General features: G+C 42.7%; 1 protein-coding gene across 1 annotated transcript in view; it reads left to right on the top strand.

Moving 5' to 3' along the window:
• Positions 1–3,707: 3,707 nt before the first annotated feature.
• ITGA1 (integrin subunit alpha 1) overlaps positions 3,708–21,044 on the top strand; it is a 198,975-nt gene continuing 181,638 nt past the window's right edge. The window contains exon 1 of the mRNA XM_056541965.1: positions 3,708–4,017. Coding sequence (XP_056397940.1) covers positions 3,978–4,017 — 40 coding nt within the window. The 5' untranslated portion in view covers positions 3,708–3,977. The remainder of the gene's footprint in view (positions 4,018–21,044) is intronic.

Here is a 21,044-nt window from a genome sequence, read left to right as displayed (position 1 = left end):
GGGGAATTATGTGTGGGGCACAGCACAGGGGGAATTATGTGTGGGGCACAGCACAGGGGGCATTATATCATATAATGCCGCCTGTGCTGTGCCCCACACATATAATACCCCCTGTGCTGTGCCCCACACATATAATACCCCCTGAGTTGTGCCCCCCACACATATAATTTATATGTGTGGGCACAGCACAGGGGGCATTATATGTGTGGGGCACAGGGGGCATTATATGTGTGGGGCACAGCACATGGGGCGTTATATGTGTGGGGCACAGCACAGGGGGAATTATGTGTGGGGCACAACACAGGGGGCATTATATCATATAATGCCCCCTGTGCTGTGCCCCACACATATAATACCCCCTGTGATGTGCCCCACACATATAATACCCCCTGTGCTGTGCTCCCCACACATATAATTTATATGTGTTGGCACAGCACAGGGGACATTATATGTGTGGGGCACAGCACCGGGGGCATTATATGTGTGGGGCACAGCACAGGGGGCATTATATGTGTGGGGAACAGTACAGGGGGAATTATGTGTGGGGCACAGCACAGGGGGCATTATATCATATAATGCCCCCGGTGCTGTGCCCCACACATAAAATACCCCTTGTGCTGTGCGCCACACATATAATGCCCCTGTGCTGTGCCCCACACATATAATTTATATGTGTGGGCACAGCACATGGGGCATTATATGTGAGGGGCACAGCACAGGGGGCCCCCCTGTCATGTGCTCTTAACATATAGTGCCCCCAGTGCTTTGCCCTGCAGCACCTCACATTAAGAATTCCCCTTTCTCTCCCCCCCCCCCCCCTAAGTTTTTAAATCCCCCTCCCCCTCCGATACAGTGCCCTTAACAGTGGCACATATTCGGTCCCCCAAATCCCCTGGGCCCTGAGCATACTCTAAGTACTTACAGTATGCCAGCCGCGGGGACGGGATTTCCGGGCGCCGGCGTGATGATGTGACGTCATCGCACCGGCCTGCAGAGGATCGCGTCCCCGCAGCTCACACGCTGTGTACTCACAGCGTGTGACAGCCAGGGTTAGTGAATGGTGGAGCGGAAGCTTACAGCTTCAGCTCCACCATTCTAGGGGGCGGGGGGGCAGCAATCTCGGGGGGGGGGGGGGCAATTGCCCCGTTGCCCCCCCCTGGATCCGCCAGTGGTCAGAATAGTACAATTTTAAGCATACTGGCCTCTGGTCTTCCCACCTGTCTGACTTCCATCATCCTGCCAGTTTTCTCACTCCCACGATCCCCACACTAAGGCCTCTTATACACTGCTGTTGCTACCCATCGAGAATGGCCGTTAAAGTCTCTTTTTTTCTGATCACTTTAACGGTTGTTTTTGTGACGGGGAGCAACGGGTCCCGGCGGCTCCTATTTACTATTATGGGGGCCACTGGGCGCTGTTATTTTTTGATGGGAATAGCAGGAGAAAAGGAAGGAACAAGCTGTAATTTTTCTCCCGCTATTTCCCCGGGCTCCCCTGGCGGCCGTCACACTGCTGTGTGCTAACGACACTCCCACTGTCCCCAAACACACATAGACATATACGCATTTATATACAAGAGTATACCTTTATAGCAATTGCATACTATACTTAAACACACACACAGATCTTTATTTATTTAGAATTACATGAGAATAATCATGTTGATTAAACTCTCTCTCTCACACACACACACAGAGGGGTCTGCAGGAGGAAGACAGAAGGGTCTGAAGGAGAAGGGGATAGAGGGGTCTGTAGGAGGAGGACTTGTGACAGAAGGGTCTTGGGGACAGAGGGGTCTCAGGGGGACAGAGAGGGTTTGGAAGAGAAAGGGACGGAGGAGTCTGGAGGAAGAGGACAGATGGGTCTGGAAGAGGAGGAAAGAGGTGTTTGGAGGAGGAGCGGACAGAGGGGTCTGGAGGAGAAGAGGATAGAGGGGTCTGGAGGAGGAGGACTTGGGTGTCTGCGGAGATAGAGAGGTCTGGGGGAGGAGGGGACAGAGGGGTCTGGTAAACAGAGGGGTCTCCGGAGGACAAAGGGGGTCTGAAAGAGAAGGGAAAGGAGGGGTCTGGAGGAAGAGGAGAGATGGATCTGGAAGAGGGGTTTGGAAGAGGAGGGGAAAGATGGGTCTAGAGGAAAAAGACAGAGGGGACTGGAGGAGGATAACTTAGGGGTCATGGGGTCTTCAGAGGGGTCTGGGGGACAGAGGGGTCTGAAGGTGGATAGTTCTGGGTGTGACATTTAGCTGAACTGAGAGGAAACACTATATGCCCCATCTCCAAGACTTAAAAAAAATTATAATAAAATAAAAACATACCTTCCCGTGGCTACCCTACAGTCACTGGCATCTTCTTTTTCATCTTCTAGGCCTGGAGCCTAGGGTTGTTCCCTTGGGATGCACAAACAGAGAATGAGTTATTTGACTTCATGTATGAGATGCTCCATACTGTACCTCTAGTGGCTGCAGACCTGAAGCAGCCTGCAGCCTAGAAGATGAGTGCTGCTTTATACTCTGACACCTTAGGACAGGCTTAGAGCTAAAAACACCACTCAGCCACATAGTGCACCACAGGATTTAACTGTGTGGGATTTTTGAGGACCCCTTTTCAGTTTTAAGGTGCTTAAGGAGGAAGTAAAAATGTTGTACCTTAACCACTCTCTTGGTAATAAAACTGCTATGGCAGGGATTCTGCTCTGGCCTCTGCTAGTCAGGCCTGGCCTATCAGAATGGATGCCCACGACACAAACATGTAATAACCAGCATAAAAAGTTCATTTTTCAATTGTATTTCTCTTCTAAGGAAGTGAAATGAATTGAGGTGACCCAAAATAGGATCCAAAATCTTCCTGATTTTGTGAACCACCTGTTATTTCAACATCTGGATTAAAAGGACTGAAGATAATCGTCTGGATACCGTCTTATTATAACCTAGAAACTGTCCAATAGAATATATAACAACTTGACAGTAGAGGACGATTCAGGGGACCAAATATTTACTGATATTTTTTTCTTAGGAAAAATGTATGGAAGTAGCTCTACTAATTATTATTTTAAGGAGAGGGGAAGCTGGGAATTATGATACACGAGCCTAAGTATTTGCTCACGGCGGAGTCGTATACACATACTTAATTATTATCAACAGATTATAAAACAGAAATAATGTAACCTAGAAACTGACGGCAAGCTATGTAGCGTGCCAGCTCCTGCGATCCTAAGAGAGGTAAGCGTGCATGCTCAATATAGCTATATCATTTATAATACAAAGTGCAGATGTTCCAAGGAGTTTATCCTTCCCACAGACTTACTGTAAACCAGCGCAGTCTGCGGGATCTGACTATATTAGTACATCTTTGTGTGAGGTCATGTGATGTGACCACTTGTTAATACATAAAGGTTAATAAACTTTTTAGCAATTTTTTTTTTTTGCTTGCCAGAAAAAGGGGCCGATAGCAGGAACATGTCTACTCCCCCCCAGTTGCAAACAGGAAACGTCTTCTGGGTTGTGCAGTGAAGATTATAGATTGTTTGATCTGCTCTGACCGTCTTCAGTTGTATATTTAGGTTCCAACCTCTGTCTTATTCGCAAGAAGAACGCTTCCTCTTTTGCTTTCTAGCTTTTTTTTTTTTTTTGCACGATCAGGAAACAACGTAAAAAAAAAAAAATATATATATATATATAATGATTTTGGTGTTTTTATGTAAAACACCACGGATTTCTCCCAGTGACCAGCGTCCTACTGAACAGAATGACTGGTGTCTGGAGGGACTGCTTGTAAATCTCAAGCACATTTTCCCACACTGATGCCTGCAAATCGATGTCTTTGGGAACTTCTGCAGATGTCTGTGTATGATCCATCTTCCTGCCCTGCTGGGGAAAATTGAAATATTTCTTTAGGAAGTTTCCTTGGACCAAGTCATACGGTACATACACATTCTTTTAGACGACAGAAACATCAGCTGCTGGACACAAGAGTGTTACCATGTGCTGCAGTCCAGCTGTGCACGTCTGTCTACTGACAGGTAAGGGCAAACTACGTTTTTACGTTAAGGGTCTATTCACACGTACAGTATTCTGCGCAGATTTGATGCACAGGATTTTCTGCTGCAGATTTTATTGTAAACCCAATGACTGAGCACAGCTTGAAATCCTGCACATCAAATCTGCGCAGAATTCCGTACATGTGAATAGACCATAAAAACATGCAATTTTGTGCGTAATCTACATATTGAAATAGACACAGATATAGCAGAGTTGAGTTTGTCATTTATCACTTTGGTGTGCACAGTTTCTACATCAGTGTTTTCCAAGCAGAGTGCCTCCAGCTGTTGCTAAACTACAACTCTTAGCATGCCCGGACAGCCAACGGCTGTCCGGGCATGCTGGGAGTTGTAGTTTTGCAACAGCTGGAGGCACTCTGCTTGGAAAACACTCTTCTATATTATATAATCAATTAGTTGCTTTACTTACAGTCCTATATAATATCAAAGCAGAGGTTATGTTTCTCAAAGCTTTTTCAGTTCATATACAACAAATGTATCCATAGACTTACATAGACCTGATAATTGTAGCTTAACCCTTAAGGACTCAGGGTTTTTCAGTTTTTGCACTTTGGTTTTTTCTCCATACCTTTTAAAAATCATAACCCTTTAAATTTTCCACCTAAAAATCCATATTATGGCTTATTTTTTGCGTCGCCAATTCTACTTTGCAGTGACATTAGTCATTTTACCCAAAAATTCACGGCGAAACGGGGAAAAAAATCATTGTGCGACAAAATCGAAGAAAAAACGCCATTTTGTAAATTTTGGGGGCTTCCGTTTCTATGCAGTGCATTTTTCTGTAAAAATTACACCTTATCATTATCCTGTAGGTCCATACGGTTGAAATGATACCCTACTTATATAGGTTTGATTTTGTCGTACTTCTGGAAAAAATCATAACTACATGCAGGAAAATTTATGCGTTTAAAAATGTCATCTTCTGAACCCTATAACTTTTTTATTTTTACATGTACAGGGCGGTATGAGGACTCATTTTTTGCGCCGTGATCTGAAGTTTTTATCGGTATGATTTTTGTTTTGATCGGACTTTTTAATCACTTTTTATTCATTTTTTAATGGTATAAAAAGTGACCAAAAATGGGCTTTTTTTGACTTTGGAATTTTTTTGCGCGTACGCCATTAACCGTGCGGTTTAATTAATGATATATTTTTATATTTCGGACATTTACGCACGCGGCGATACCACATATGTTATTTATTTTATTTTTTCACTGTTATTTTTTTATGGGAAAAGGGGGGTGATTCAAACTTTTATTAGGGAAGGGGTTAAATGACCTTTATTAACACTTTTTTTTTGCAGTGTTATAGGTCCCATAGTGATCAGTGTTATCGGCGCTTGACTGCTCCTGCCTGGATCTCAGGCACGGAGCAGTCATTCACCGATCGGACACCGAGGAGGCAGGTACGGGCCCTCACGGTGTCCTGTCAGCTGTCCCGAACAGCCCGACTGAGCAGCCGGGTCACTTTCACTATAGAAGCGGCGGTCTGCTTTGACCGCCGCTTCTAAAGGGTTAATACCGCACATCGCCGCGATCGGCGATGTGTGGTATTAGCCGCGGGTCCCGGCCATTGATGAGCGCCGGGACCGATGCGATATGATGCGGGATTGCGGCGCGATCCCGCTTCATATTGCGGGAGCTGGCGCAGGACGTAAATATACGTCCTGCGTCGTTAAGGGGTTAAAGGGGTACTCCACTGGAAAAAAACAATTTTTAAATCAACTGGTGCTGGAAAGTTAAACAGATTTGTAAATTACTTCTATTTAAAAATCTCAATCCTTTCTGTACTTATCAGCTGCTTTTCTTTTTGGATTTCATTTCTGTCTAACCACAGTGCTCTCTGCTGACACCTCTGTCCATTTTAGGAACTGTCCAGAGTAGAAGCAAATCACTATAGAAAACCTATGCTGCTCTGGACAGTTCCTAAAATGAAGGTATACATAAGAATAATGGGGGAGATTCATCAAAACCTGTCCAGAGGAAAAGTTGCTAAGTTGCCCATAGCAACCAATCAGATCGCTGCTTTCATTTTTGGAAAGGGTTCTGAGAAATGAAAGAAGCGATCTGATTGGTTGCTATGGGCAACTCAGCAACTTCTCCTCTGCACAGGTTTTGATAAATCTCCCCCAAATATCTCTATTAAAAAGCAAATTTGACTGCACATTTTAATACAAAGCTATTCCACGAAAATTCTGCCATGCTAAATATGTTATTTATTTATTTGTTTCATGTATTTATTTACTTAGTGAATTAATTGTTTATTTGGTGTAAACACAAACACTGTATACAAGGCAAACTACAATTCCTCCATACAAATCACTAGTCAGACCATGAGAATATTGAGGGGCATTTCTCAAACTGAACTTGCTCTTAGTTCAGTTTAGATTTAAAAAGTTGCGGGGAAAGTGGCGGCCGTGCGCCAAATTTGTCCATTGGCGCATGGACTTTGATGAATGCCCGCTGAACTGCTCTGGTTAATGTCGCAGAGCAGTGGCGGGCCGTGCGACAATTGTATTAAAAGTTGCATGGACCTCAACCCCTTAAGGACGCAGGGTTTTTCTGTTTTTGCACTTTCGTTATTTCCTCTTTACCTTTTAAAAATCATAACCCTTTCAATTTTGAACCTTAAAATCCATATGATGGCTTATTTTTTGCACCACCAATTCTACTTTGTAAAGACATCAGTCATTTTACCCAAAATTCTACAGGTAAAAATGACACCTTATCTTTATTCTGTAGGTCCATACGGTTAAAATGATACCCTACTTATATAGGTTTGATTTTGTCATACTTTTGGAAAAAATCATAACTACATGCACAAAAATTTATACATTTAAAATTGTCATCTTCTGACCCCTATAACTTCTTATTTTACTGTGTACAGGGTGGTATTTGGTCTAATTTTTTTGCGCCGTGATCTGAAGTATTAATCGGTATAATTTTTTGCTTTGATCTGACTTTTTGATAGCTTTTTATTCCTTTTTTTATGGTATGAAAAGTGACCAAAAATGCGCTATTTTAGAATTTTTCTTTTTTTCTTTTTATGCATATGCCATTGACCGTGCGGTTTAATTAATGATATATTTTTATAGTTCGGACATTTATGCATGCGGCGATACCACATATGTTTATTTTTATTATGTTTATATATTTTTTATATGGAACTTGGGAAAAAGGTGGTGATTTAACTTTTAATGAGGAAGGGGTTAATGTGTGTGTTTTTAAACTTTAAAAAAATTTTTTTTTACACTTTTAGTCCCCTTAGGACATTTGATTCCTCATACAGATCAAGGTGGTTCCATAGAACCGCACTGATCTGTGTACTCTGCGCTCGATTGATAAAGCCTGGTTCAAGCTGCGGGGGAGCGATCACCCCCGCTGGACCACCAGGGATGGAATAAAGGCACCTTTAGACTCCGCTGTCAGGTTTAACAGCAGCAATCTAAAGGGTTAATAGCCGGCCGAGGCGATCGCGCATGTTGTCTATTAATGCCGTCAATAGGGGAGGCACAGGAGGACTACTATAGTAATAAGGAAAAGGGTGAAATGTAAAGCTATTAAATGTGGGTTTTACTTTGATTGGAAAAAACACAGTTTAAGAACAATCTGATCACATTGTACAAATATATGAATGGCCAGTACAGAGATCTTTCTAGTGATCTTTTCACACTTAGGCCAGTAACTTTGACAAAGAGGCATTCTCTATATATTATGTCTAGAGCAGGCCTGCACAACTTGGTAGTAGGTGGGGACAAAATTAAAGGGGTATTCCAGGCCAAAACTTTTTTTTATATATCAACTGGCTCCGGACAGTTAAACAGATTTGTAAATTACTTCTATTAAAAAATCTTAATCTTTCCAATAGTTATTAACTTCTGAAGTAGAGTTGTTGCTTTCTGTCTAACTGCTCTCTGATGACTCACGTCCCGGGAGTTGTGCATTTCCTATGGGGATATTCTCCCATTATGCACAGCTCCCGGGACGTGACATCATCATTGAGCAGTTAGACAGAAAACTTCAGAAGCTAATAACTATTGGAAGGATTAAGATTTTTAATAGAAGTAATTTACAAATCTGTTTAACTTTCTGGAGCCAGTTGATATATATATATAACAAGGTTTTGCCTGGAATACCCCTTTAAAATTGGTAACACATCTATTCTTGGGGCCACATTCACTTTGACTGCTCTGTGTGTAGTCAGTTCTCCAACCGTCAATATATGGCAGCTCTGGATTTTAGCCAGGGAAGTGTGAACTGGACAGGAGGACAGAAGAGCTTACAATATGTTGTCCAAATTATTTCTCTCCAGAGCAGGAGAATGTCTGGCACTCAGTGGTAGCTAGCGTTGCCACCTGGCTGGTATTTCGGTAACACTGCCGGTATTTATATATTAAAAATACTTCCAATGCAATGGCCGGTATTTATCCAACCAATCCTCCAACTCCTGGAATGTTGCTCCATATATTTTACCAATGATTCCCAACCAGAGCGCCTCCAGCTGTTGCAAAACTACAACTCCCAGCATGCTGGGAATTGTAGTTTTGCAACAGCTGGAGGCATCCCTGGTTGAGAAACACTGACCTATACTATATACTACTATATAGTCCAACATGCTGGGAGTTGTAGTTTTCGTTTGAGGCAGCTGCAGAGCCACAGGCTGTATTAGGGCATGCTGGAAGTTGCAGTTAGTAACTAACTGCGACTCCCGAATTTAATAAAAAAAAGAGATCAAAAAGTCTCATCAAAACAAAAATGGTACTGTGGAAAAACTACAGATCGGGGCGCAAAAAATTATCCCTCATATAGGCCCGTATAAGGAGAAATTAAAAAGTTACAGGGGTCAGAACAGGACAAATTTCCCCTGCATATGTGTATCCTGTAATGTTACGCATATATAATTCATTATGCAAATTAGCATGGCGTGTTTTTTTTGGCAAGAAAGGTGGCAACCCTAGTGGTAGCCAGCAAAGCAAGAGGGTAAACGATAAAAGCAGCGAGGGCAAGAGCCACCTGCACAATAAGAAAGGTGGACGAACACATAGCTGACATCCGCTATCTCCATACTTGCTGTGCAGTCAGCTATGTTTACGCCCGCTATCCCCGTCCGTACTGCACGACCGGCTGCGGTGAAGTCATCCATTACACTGCAATGTCAGTGTGAGGGTTAGTAAAGCACATCATGACAATAGTGTCGCGAGCCGCCGGGAAACCTATGGCAGGCTGCATGTGGCCTGCAGGCTCTATCTTGTGCAGGCCTAATATGAAGGAAAGAAGGTTCAACCATCATCACAGATGGGGATTCCTTACTGTAAGAGTAGTGAGACTATGGAACTCTCTACCATGGGAGATGGGAAGTTGATCCAGTTATTTATTCTGTTATCATATTTGTGGTCAGGACAAAATTTTTTTGTCCAATATAGGGCAAATGGTTTTGTCTTTTTCTGGGTCAAAAGGGAAGGATTACAGGCTGGACGTCTTTTTCAACAATGAATCTATGCTAACAAGTCATGTAAAATACAAACACAATACTACACAATGTGAATAAAGGTAAACCATATCATCAAGGTCCTGTGATTGTGTGGCACCTGCACATCGATGTAAACTGGTGATGTGTGGCTGGCAATGATGTAGGTGAAGAGCACCACAAATTAATATAGATCACATGACGCATCCACGTGTCTACATAAAAGGATCCTTAGGATAAAGTTAGTGAGATTAGAATGTTTTTTCACATATACAATATGTCTTTGCGTTTGCATCATAAAATTGATGAGTTTTTACTTTTGTAAGACACCACAGGGCTTCAAAGTTCAGCAGTAATTTTCAAATTTTTCACAAAATTTTCAAACTCACTCTTTTTCAGGGACCAGTTCAGGTTTGAAATGGATTTGAAGGGTCTTCATGTTAGAAATACCCCACAAATGACCCCATTATAAAAACTGCACCCCCAAAGTATTCAAAATGACATTCAGTCAGCATTTTAACCCTTTAGGTGTTTCACAGGAATAGCAGCAAAGTGAAGGAGAAAATTCACAATCTTCATTTTTTACACTCGCATGTTCTTGTAGACCCAATTTTTGAATTTTTACAAGGGGTAAAAGGAGAAAATTTATACTTGTAGCCCAATTTCTCTCGAGTAAGCACATACCTCATATGTCTATGTAAAGTGTTCGGCGGGCGCAGTAGAGGGCTCAGAAGCGAAGGAGCGACAAGGGGATTTTGGAGAGTACGTTTTTCTGAAATGGTTTTTGGGGGGCATGTTGCATTTAGGAAGCTCCTATGGTGCCAGAACAGCAAAAAAAAAAAAACACATGGCATACCATTTTGGAAACTAGACACCTTGAGGAACGTAACAAGGAATTAATTGAGCCTTAATACCCACAGGTGTTTCACGACTTTTGCATATGTAAAAAAAATAATTATTTTCATTAAAATGTGTGTTTCACCCCAAATTTCAAATTTTTGCAAGGGTTAATAGCAGAAATACCCCCCAAAATTTGTAACCCCATCTCTTCTGAGTATGGAGGTACCCCATAAGATGACCTGAAGTGCACTACGGGCGAACTACAATGCTCAGAAGCAGGAACGTGCACACATAGGGCTCAAAGGGGGCTTGAGTCCCTGCCTTTTCATGGACCTACCCCTTAATGCCCCTTTTTTTATTTAAAAGGTGTGAGGCACAGAGGCACAGGGGCAGGAGTGTATAGAGGCACGGCTGGTAGAGATAACAGCAGGGGACAAGAAGAAAGAGCAGATACAAGTGTTAGGAAGTGACATCTTGTCATACAGGCATTCTCTGGACACTGTCTCCCGGGGTCCTGCTGCGGCTGACGGCCCCTCCCCCTCCCTGCTCCTCTCTGGGTAAGGAAAGGAAGAGATGGAGGATAGAAGATCAGCTGGAGCTGCCATGAGGGGACAGTAAGTGATCATCAGCCGGGTCTGTCAGGGAGGACTGTAGGGACGGTGGACTGTGTGAGGGGACTTAGAAGAGTTAGAAGAGTCCACAGTGACAGTAACTGATTATCAGCAGGGTGGTCAGTCAGGGAGGACTGTAGGGAGGGTGGACTGTGTGAGGGGACTTAGAAGAGTTAGAAGAGTCCACAGTGACAGTAACTGATTATCAGCAGGGTGGTCAGTCAGGGAGGACTGCCCTCCTCTGTACAAGCAGCTTCAGGGAAATTATAGTGTGTTTTTGTGTTGTTTTGTTTTTTTCCTTATTTATTCTCATATACACTATGGGGGAGATTTAACAAGACCTGTCCAGAGGAAAATTTGCCCATAGCAACCAATCAGATAGCTTATTTTACTTTTGAAAAGGCATCTGAAAAATTAAAGAAAGGATCTGATTGGTTGCTATGGGCAACTTTTCCTCTGGACAGGTCTTGTTAAATCTCCCCCATAGTGTCCCCCACCTACAGTACCTGAAAAGCTTAGTCCAGCATAGTTGTTCTTTCCCTCCCTATAAACCAGTGTTTCCCAACCAGGGGCCTCCAGTTGGTACAAAACTACAACTCTCAGCCAAAGGCTGTCCAGGCATGCTGGGAGTTGCAGTTTTGCAACAGCTGGAGGCACCCTGCTTAGGAAACACTGCTATAAACCAATAGTGTTACCCACCTGTGCCCCTATAATGCCATTCCACATCTGTATCTTCCCCACATCATCAGTCCCTACAATCTTTGTATTGTCCCACATTTCTTGTGGACCTGTCCAGAGGAAAAGTTGCCCATAGACCAATCAGATCGCTGCTTTCAGTTTTCAGAGGCCTTGTTAAAAATGAAAGAAGCTATCTGATTGGTTGCTTTGGGCAACTGGACAACTTTTCCTCTGGACAGGTTTTGATAAATCTCCCCCATTTTGCTGCAGAATTTCTGCTGGTAATTCAATAACAAAATCCAGACTATAAAATCTGCAGCAAAAAAATCTTTAGCAAAATCCCAATGGCCGAATTCACACTGTATTTGTGTTAACATTTAAAGCACAACTCCGTTGCTTATGATAAATAACTATTGTGCAGAACCAATTTTGCTTCTAAATACCTTAAAGGGGTACTTCTTTTTTTTTTTTTAAAGAACTGGTGCTAGAAAGTTAAACAGATTTCTAAATTACTGCTATTTAATAATATAGCAGTTGTATGCTACAGAGGAAATTCTTTTCTTTTTAAATTTCTTTTTTGTCCTGTCCACACTGCTCTCTGCTGACACCTCTGTCCATGACAGGAACTGTCCAGAGCAGCATAGGTTTGCTATGGGGATTTTCTCCTGCTCTGGGCAGTTCCTGATACAGGCATCAGGTGTCAGCAGAGAGCACTGTGGACAAGACAAAAAGAAATTCATAAAGAAAATAATTTCCTCTGTAGTATATAGCTGCTAATAAGTACTGGAAGGGTAAAGATTTTTTTAATAGAAGTAATTTACAAATCTGTTTAACTTTCTGGGACCAGTTGACTAAAAAAAAAAAAAATGTTTTCCACCAGAGTACTCTTTTAACAGGGCTCCTTTCTCCCCACTCCTGGAACTGTCCACAGCTGATAACTGAGCATAGTCCATATGCAGCTTATGTAGCACCAGACCCAGTGTGACACGAGGTGTGGACAGCACCAGGACACTGCGATGAGCTTATCTCCAGCCGCAGTGATGTCCCACCTCGGTCGGTAATAGGCTGAGCGCATGTCATATAAGGAGCCTTGGCCTGTTATATGACACTGCGCTCATTGTATCACTGGTCAAGGTGGGAAATCGCTGCGCCCGGCAATAAGTTCATCGCATTGTTTCGATCTGTGCACAGGAAGCAGAAAGAAGGCCGGAACGGAGGACAGAAAAGCTATATCAGTGTAACGGGGGGAGCTGTGGATGGTATGTTAAAGGGGATAAGTGTTTGATCGCGGGGGGGTCCAAACGCTGGGCCCCCCGCAATCTCGTGCATGGGGCCACAGCTCTGCCGCACAGGGGGCGTACCAGCCGCGGCGTGACGTCATTGCTGACACGCCTCCTCCATGTAGTTCAATGGGAGAAGCGGGGAGGCAGCGTTTGTGCCTCTCCCATAGAACTGTATGGGGACAGGGCGAGGAGGGTGCGTAACTGTCGACCTTTCACTGAGTGCTAATGCGGGGGCCCCGTTAGGGAGATCACGGAGGTCAAACACTTATCCTCTATCCTGTAGATTTCCCAAGCGCGGTCCTCAAGTCCCCATAATAGGTCATGTTTTCAAGATTCCCTTAGTCTTTCACAGGTGATATAATTCTGGTCTGTGCATCAGGCATCTCTACAACTATATCACCTGATAACATGACCTGACAGCATGCCCAGACAGCCAGACAGCATGCTGGGAGTTGTAGTTTTCAGACTCCTAGAAGCAGCAGTGAAGATCTTCACTGCTGCCTCTGAGGACCATGTACTTACCTGCCGGTCCCGCCGCTGCTCCTCCACGTGGCCGGTCCCGCCGCTGCTCCAGGTAAGGCCGCCACTCCCCGCGTGTTCCCCCCGTGTTCCCCCCCTGCGCATCGCCGGGTTAACTGAATGTCATTTATAAACATCGGGATGCGCGGACGCACTGCACAACCCGGCGTTTATATATGACATTCTGTGGGAAGGGGTTAAAGGGGTATGCCAGGAAAAAACTTTTTTTTATGTATATCAACTGGCTCCAGAAAGTTAAACAGATTTGTAAATTACTTCTATTAAAAAATCTTAATCCTTTCAATAATTATCAGCTGCTGAAGTTGAGTTGTTTTTTTCTGACTGGCAACAGTGCTCTCTGCGGACATCTCTGCTTGTCTTGGGAACTGAACAGAGTAGAAGAGGTTGGCTATGGGGATTTGCTTCTAAACTGGGCGGTTCCCGAGACAGGTGTCATCAGAGAGCACTTAGACAGAAAAGAACAACTCAACTTCAGCAGCTCATAAGTACTGAAAGGATTAATATTTTTTTATAGAAATAATTTACAAATCTGTTTAACTTTCTGGAGCCAATTGATATTTAAAAAAAACATTTTTTCCTGGATAACCCCTTTAACTACTATATTTCTATGATAATTATTTGACCTTTATTAGTGGTTTCAGAGATATTTCCTTGCAAAGTGTTTTCCACATACATTCTTTTTTCTTTGTCCTTGGATCAGTGACAGTATACCAAAGACCCAGTTATCTGAGGCAGACAGCTTAGGATCTACTTTACCACATTGTCCACATGCAATGCTATAACAATCTTTTTTCTCTATCAATTTATTTTATTTAAAAGGGGCTATCGCCTTGTAAACACCATTGTGCTCCTCTTCCTGCTTTTAGGGCCCAGTGCGCAACACTATGGCTCAGCTAATTGTTGGTGCCGCGGGTCCTGCATCAGTCGGTGATAGACTGAGCTGCAATATGGCAGGTTGGACCTGGGCACCAAGAGGAAGACCATGGCCCGGGCCCAACATGTCACATTGCCGCTCAGCCAATCACTGTCTGAGCTGGGACACTGCTGTGGCCAGCGATCAGCTGAGCTGCAGTGTTGTGTGTTGGGCCCAGAAGCAGAGGACCACAACCGAGACTTGGACTGCAATACCGGCCGCCCTGTGGAAGCAGCTGGAGGTTACTTTATTAATCTAGGCAGCCTGGGCAGAAAAAAGTGTTTGCTGTATAACCCCTTAAAAAAAGGGCAGGGTAGTATAGACCTCCAAATGATGGAAGCCCAGGCCAGCTGCCCATTTTGCCCATACTATAACCCAGCAGTGGCTTATGTATAGAGGGACCAAGTCCTCACAATCCACCTGATCTAGAGGCAAAAATTGAGTGGTTTGGACTGGAATCTACTGCTATGTGGTCGCTAAATGGGGGGAATAAAGTCTGTCTATAATAAGTGTTATGTGGTTGCTGTATGACTCTGGGGGGGATTGTTGCCAAATATTGAATCTGCAACGGGTGCCAAATACTCTACTCAGTTCTGCTTTTAGTTTTAACTAGCTGAGTACCCAGCGTTGCCCGATTTTTCCTTCCTAATCCTCGTTGGGGAGGAAAATCAACAAAGGAGGAAGCTTTTGACTTCATATCCCATCCCCATATATTGTTGTCATATCCCAACCCCATATCCCGTCCTCATATCCCGACCTCCTATCCCGACCTCCCATTCTGACCTCCTATCTCGACCTCCTATCCTGACCTCCTATCCAGTCCGGTCCCGCCGCTGCTCCTCCACGTGGCCGGTCCCGCCGTTGCTCCTCGGTCCCGCCGCTGCTCCAGGTAAGGCCGCCGGTCCCCGCGTGTCCCCCCCCTGCGCATTGCTGGGTTAACTGAATGTAATTTATAAACATCGGGATGCGCGAACGCACTGCACAACCCAGCGTTTACATATGACATTCTGTGGGAAGGGGTTAAAGGTGTATTCCAGGAAAAAACTTTTATATATATATATATATATATATATATATATATCAACTGGCTCCAGAAAGTTAAACAGATTTGTAAATTACTTTTATTAAAAAATCTTAATCCTTTCAATAATTATCAGCTGCTGAAGTTGAGTTGTTGTTTTCTGTCTGGCAACTGTGCTCTCTGCAGACATCTCTGCTTGCCTTGAGAACTGAACAGAGTAGAAGAGGTTTGCTATGGGGATTTGCTTCTAAACTGGGCGGTTCCCGAGACAGGTGTCATCAGAGAGCACTTAGACAGAAAAGAACAACTCAACTTCAGCAGCTCATAAGTACTGAAAGGATTAATATTTTTTTATAGAAATAATTTACAAATCTGTTTAACTTTCTGGAGCCAATTGATATGTAAAAAAAACATTTTTTCCTAGATAACCCCTTTAACTACTATATTTCTATGACAATTATTTGACCTTTATTAGTGGTTTCAGAGATATTTCCTTGCAAAGTGTTTTCCACATACATTCTTTTTTCTTTGTCCTTGGATCAGTGACAGTATACCAAAGACCCAGTTATCTGAGGCAGACAGCTTAGGATCTACTTTACCACATTGTCCACATGCAATGCTATAACAATCTTTTTTCTCTATCAATTTATTTTATTTAAAAGGGGCTATCGCCTTGTAAACACCACTGTGCTCCTCTTCCTGCTTTTAGGGCCCAGTGCGCAACACTATGGCTCAGCTAATTGTTGGTGCCGCGGGTCCTGCATCAGTCGGTGATAGACTGAGCTGCAATATGGCAGGTTGGACCTGGGCACCAAGAGGAAGACCATGGCCCGGGCCCAATATGTAACATTGCCGCTCAGCCAATCACTGTCTGAGCTGGGACACTGCTGTGGCCAGCGATTAGCTGAGCTGCAGTGTTGTGTGTTGGGCCCCAGAAGCAGAGGACCACAACCAAGACCTGGACTGCAATACCGGCCGCCCTGTAGAAGCAGCTGGAGGTTACTTTATTAATCTAGGCAGCCTGGGCAGAAAAAAGTGTTTGCTGTATAACCCCATAAAAAATGGGCAGGGTAGTAGAGACCTCCAAATGATGGAGGCCCAGGCCAGCTGCCCATTTTGCCCACACTATAACCCAGCAGTGGCTTATGTATAGAGGGACCAAGTCCTCACAATCCACCTGATCTAGAGACAAAAATTGAGTGGTTTGGACTGGAATCTACTGCTTTGTGGTCGCTAAATGGGGGGAATAAAGTCTGTCTATAATAAGTGTTATGTGGTTGCTGTATGACTCTGGGGAGGAGTGTTGCCAAATATTGAATCTGCAACGGGTGCCAAATACTCTACTCAGTTCTGCTTTTAGTTTTAACTAGCTGAGTACCCAGCGTTGCCCGATTTTTCCTTCCTAATCCTCGTTGGGGAGGAAAATCAATAAAGGAAAGGAGGAAGTTTTTGACTTCATATCCCATCCCCATATATTGTTGTCATATCCCAACCCCATATCCCGTCCTCATATCCCGACCTCCTATCCCGACCTCCCATCCTGACCTCCTATCCCGACCTCCTATCCTGACCTCCTATCCCGTCCTCCTATCTCGACCTCCTATCCTGTCCTCATATCCCAAACTGTTAGATGTGTACCAGGTATTGAAATATCTCCAGCCGTACAGAAGTTATTTGGGAACGTACATTTCCCATTGATTTGCATAGGACTTTAAACAAAAACCCTGACCCTCACAAATGGGGTAGTTAAGGATTAAATTAACTATCCTATATTTTAAGTTCACATATAAGTAACATGTGACAAAGTATTATCAAAATATCTCCAGCCGTTTGGAAGTTATATATTTACATATATTTCCCATTGACTTGTATGGGACTTTAAACATAAACCCCGCCCCTGGAAAAGGGGGGGTAAGAAAGGGTTAAATCACCTATCCTATGTTTGTTGTTGACATATAAGTAACACGTGTGCCAAGTTTCATGTTAATATCTTTAGCCGTTTGGATGTGATGCTGGAACACACAAAACCTGTCCAGAGGAAAAGTTGCTGAGTTGCCCATAGCAACCTATCAGATTGCTTCTTTCATTTTTAACACGGCCTCTGCAAAATGAAAAAGCAATCTGATTGGTTGCTATGGGTTATATATATTGAGATAATGGCAAAGGTAACGTTTCTATGGATAAATCCTTTCCACAATTGCTACAATATAAATAGTTCCAACTACATTCTGAATGGGAAAATACTGGTTAAAACTGATAAGGAAAATGACTTTTAAGGTAAATAGGAAGAAAAGATGAATGAAAGGAGAATAGATTCCCAAAATTAGGACATGGGGGGGGGGGGTCAAATCTATAGTTCACAACATAAAAACTCAAGTTTGATAAATTCCCCCTTGTTCTAACTCCTTATACAGCTTTGTGCTTCAGTATACAGAATAAATATAAAGTAAAAAAGCTAAAGCAGATTCAATGGTATCTAAGTAATATGTGTACTTGGTGGACTGCAGTACCCGAATTCCGCTATTAACCCCTTAAGGACGGACCCATTTTTTACCTCAATGACCAGGTTCTTTTTTTTTTATTTGACATGTATCTCTTTAAATGGTAATAACTTCAGAACGCTTTTTCTGAGCAGAGCGATTCTGAGATTGTTTTTTCGTGACATATTGTACTTTATATAAGTGGTGCATTTTTGTTGACACATGCAGCATTTTTTGTGAAAAACTTAAAAATATTGTGAAAAACTGGAAAATTTCAGGCGTTTTTATTTTTTTATAGTGTACACTGTGTGGTAAAAGTGATGCTATATTTATTCTGTGGGTCAGTACGATTATGGCGATACCCATTTTATATAGCTTTCTATGTTCATTTTCCTTTTCTGAGCAAAATAATTTTTCTGCCATTCATTTTCCAATAGCCGTAACTTTTTTATTTTTTGTCCGACGCCATTGAGTAAAGATCTTTTTTGTGGGATGAGCTGTACTTTTTATTGGTATCATTTTTGTGCTACGTGCTACCTTTTGATCTTTTTTTACTCCGCTATTTGTACCAAAATTGGCAAATTTTGAGCTTTTTTTTTTTTTACGGCGTTCACCGTGCGGGATAATTTGTTTCATACTTTTATAGTACACGTCATTACGGACGTGGCAATACCTATTATGTTTATGTATTTTTGATCTTTTTTGGTGATAATACAGGGCTTTTATTGGGAAAGGGGCATTATATTTTATTTTATTTTTACACTTCATACTTTTATTGAAGAACTTTTTTTTTTACACTTTTTACAGGTTATACTATGTTGCAATACAATTGTACTGAAGCACAGTACGACCTGATGAGCTGCACACACTACAGCCTGTGCAATCCAGCCTCTGGTGTCATGATCTGACCTCCTGCTGCCATAGCAACCAACGGCGACCCGCCATCGTATGGAGAACAGGGGGAGAGCGCTCCCCCTGTCAACACCATAGATGTAAAGGATTGATCACGGCATCTAGGGGGTTAATGCTGCCATGACCCGCGCTATCGCGGCTCCGGCAGCTGCGGCGGGACTCCAGCTGTGATTAACAGCCGGGTCCCGTCACCGATCTCCTGCGCTGCCCGCGGCAGTGCAGGAGATCACTATGACGTATGCATATGTCCAATTGCGCGAACATGTCGGATGATTGGACGTATGCATACGTCCTATAGCGGGAAGGGGTTAAAGGGGTTATCCAGGAATAGAAAAACGGAGCTAATTTCTTTCAAAAATCACTCCCCATCTATCTCCAGGTTGGGTATGGTATTACAACTTGGCTCCATTCACTTTAATGCAACTAAGCTGCAGAACCACACCCAACCTGGGGACAGAAAGGGAGCGATTTTTTAAATAAATCAGCTCTGTTTTTCTATTCCTGGATAACCCCTTTAATAGGGGACTTACTTTAGTACTCCTGGTATTATTTTTAGATCACATTCTGAATTGTCAGATTCTTTTTGAGTTTGTAGCCCAATTTGTTTTTGAAAGTGTCCCAATTGTCCAGTGATAGCCCGCACAAGGCATGCGCAGGAGCAGGGACTCATCAAAGGCAGAAGTCCCTGCTCCTCTATGGCATACTGTATGGCTGGGCTGGGTGCAGAGTGCATGAACCTGTACATCTATATCTGAAACAAGTCGCAAAAAAATTCTGATTCTGAGTCAAAATTGTGAGTGCAATTCTGACCAAATCCTATTTGTACTAAATTGATTTGCTCAAATCCGCATGGAAATTCTGCATGCATTTACAGCCTTATGAACTTCAATGGGTTTCTGCTGTTCCATTCACACTGCAGAACTTCTGCATTGGTTTTTCCACTGCAGAAATTCTGCATTCCGCAAAAAGAACGGTCCTGTCCTAAATTTTTGCGGAACTTGGATGCGGAAGCCCATTGAAGTGAATGTGGCTTTTTGTTTCTCTGCGAAATGCGGAATTGATGCAAATTTCGAGCGGATTCAGAATTTCGAGCGGAAGAAAAGCACAAAATTTAACAAAAGCAATGAAAGAAAAACACCTTTTTCCGTGCACAGAGAATTCATGCACAGGATTTTCTGCATGAATTCTGCAGAAAGTGCATATATATGCAGAAAGATGCAGAATTCCGCATTATTTGGCCAGAATTCCGCATCTTTATGCGGAAGTCCTGCTGTGTGAACATAGCCTTACACTGTGTTATGCAGAATCTGGGGATGTTCTTTTTTTAAACCCCGGCAGCACCCTCTAGAATCCTGCATTAAGTATAAAACACTTATGAGTGCACTGCTTCTTTAAATTGTCGAACGTATCCTATACATAGTAATGAATCTTACCATACAGCAGACTAATCCCAGAGTACATGACTGCAGTGCATTATGACAATATGAAATAGTTGAGCTTCTAGTTTTAAGTTTATAGATCTTACTGATTCCTCCAAATAAGGAAAACATTTTTTCTTACAGTCTTGGCTCCTGTCCATTTATTAAAATAATTCCTGAAATCCTGCCATATAGGATAAATAGATGTCCAGTATGTAATAACCCATTATACTGTATCAGGCACATCCCTAGACCATTCCACCAAGGGAGAGAAAATACGAAGTCAAGTCCTTAAAATGTTTAATTTGGATTTTTCAATTATTGTTGAAACATGTTTTCCAAGTCAAATATTTTTCCATATTTTACTTATTTTACTATGTAACTAGGTTAATAAAAATGTTTGTTAGTTTTTATTATTAGCATTTGATTTAAAGGGGTACTCCGGTGAAAACCTTTTTTCTTTTAAATCAACTGGTGGCAGAAAGTTAAACATATTTGTAAATTGCTTCTATTAAAAAATCTTAATCCTTCCAGTACTTATTAGCTGCTGAATGCTACAGAAGAAATTCCTTTCTTTTTGGAGCACTGCTGACATCTCTGTCCATCTTAGCAACCATGCATAGCAGATGTATGCTAAGGGCAGCATGGTGGCTCAGTGGTTAGCACTGCTGCCTTGCAGTGCTGGGGTCTTGGGTTCAAATACCACTAAGGACAGCAATAAAGAAAGCATTATTATTATTATAATGTCAGCAGAGATAACTGTGCTCGTGATGTCATTAGAGAGCATTCCAAAAAGAAAAGAATTTCCTTTGTAGTATTCATCAGC

This window comes from Hyla sarda, chromosome 1 (genome assembly GCF_029499605.1).
Source record: "Hyla sarda isolate aHylSar1 chromosome 1, aHylSar1.hap1, whole genome shotgun sequence".
Classification (NCBI taxonomy): Eukaryota; Metazoa; Chordata; class Amphibia; order Anura; family Hylidae; genus Hyla; species Hyla sarda.
Note: the sequence above shows the minus strand (reverse complement) of the source record. Positions and strands in the feature narration are given on the sequence as shown.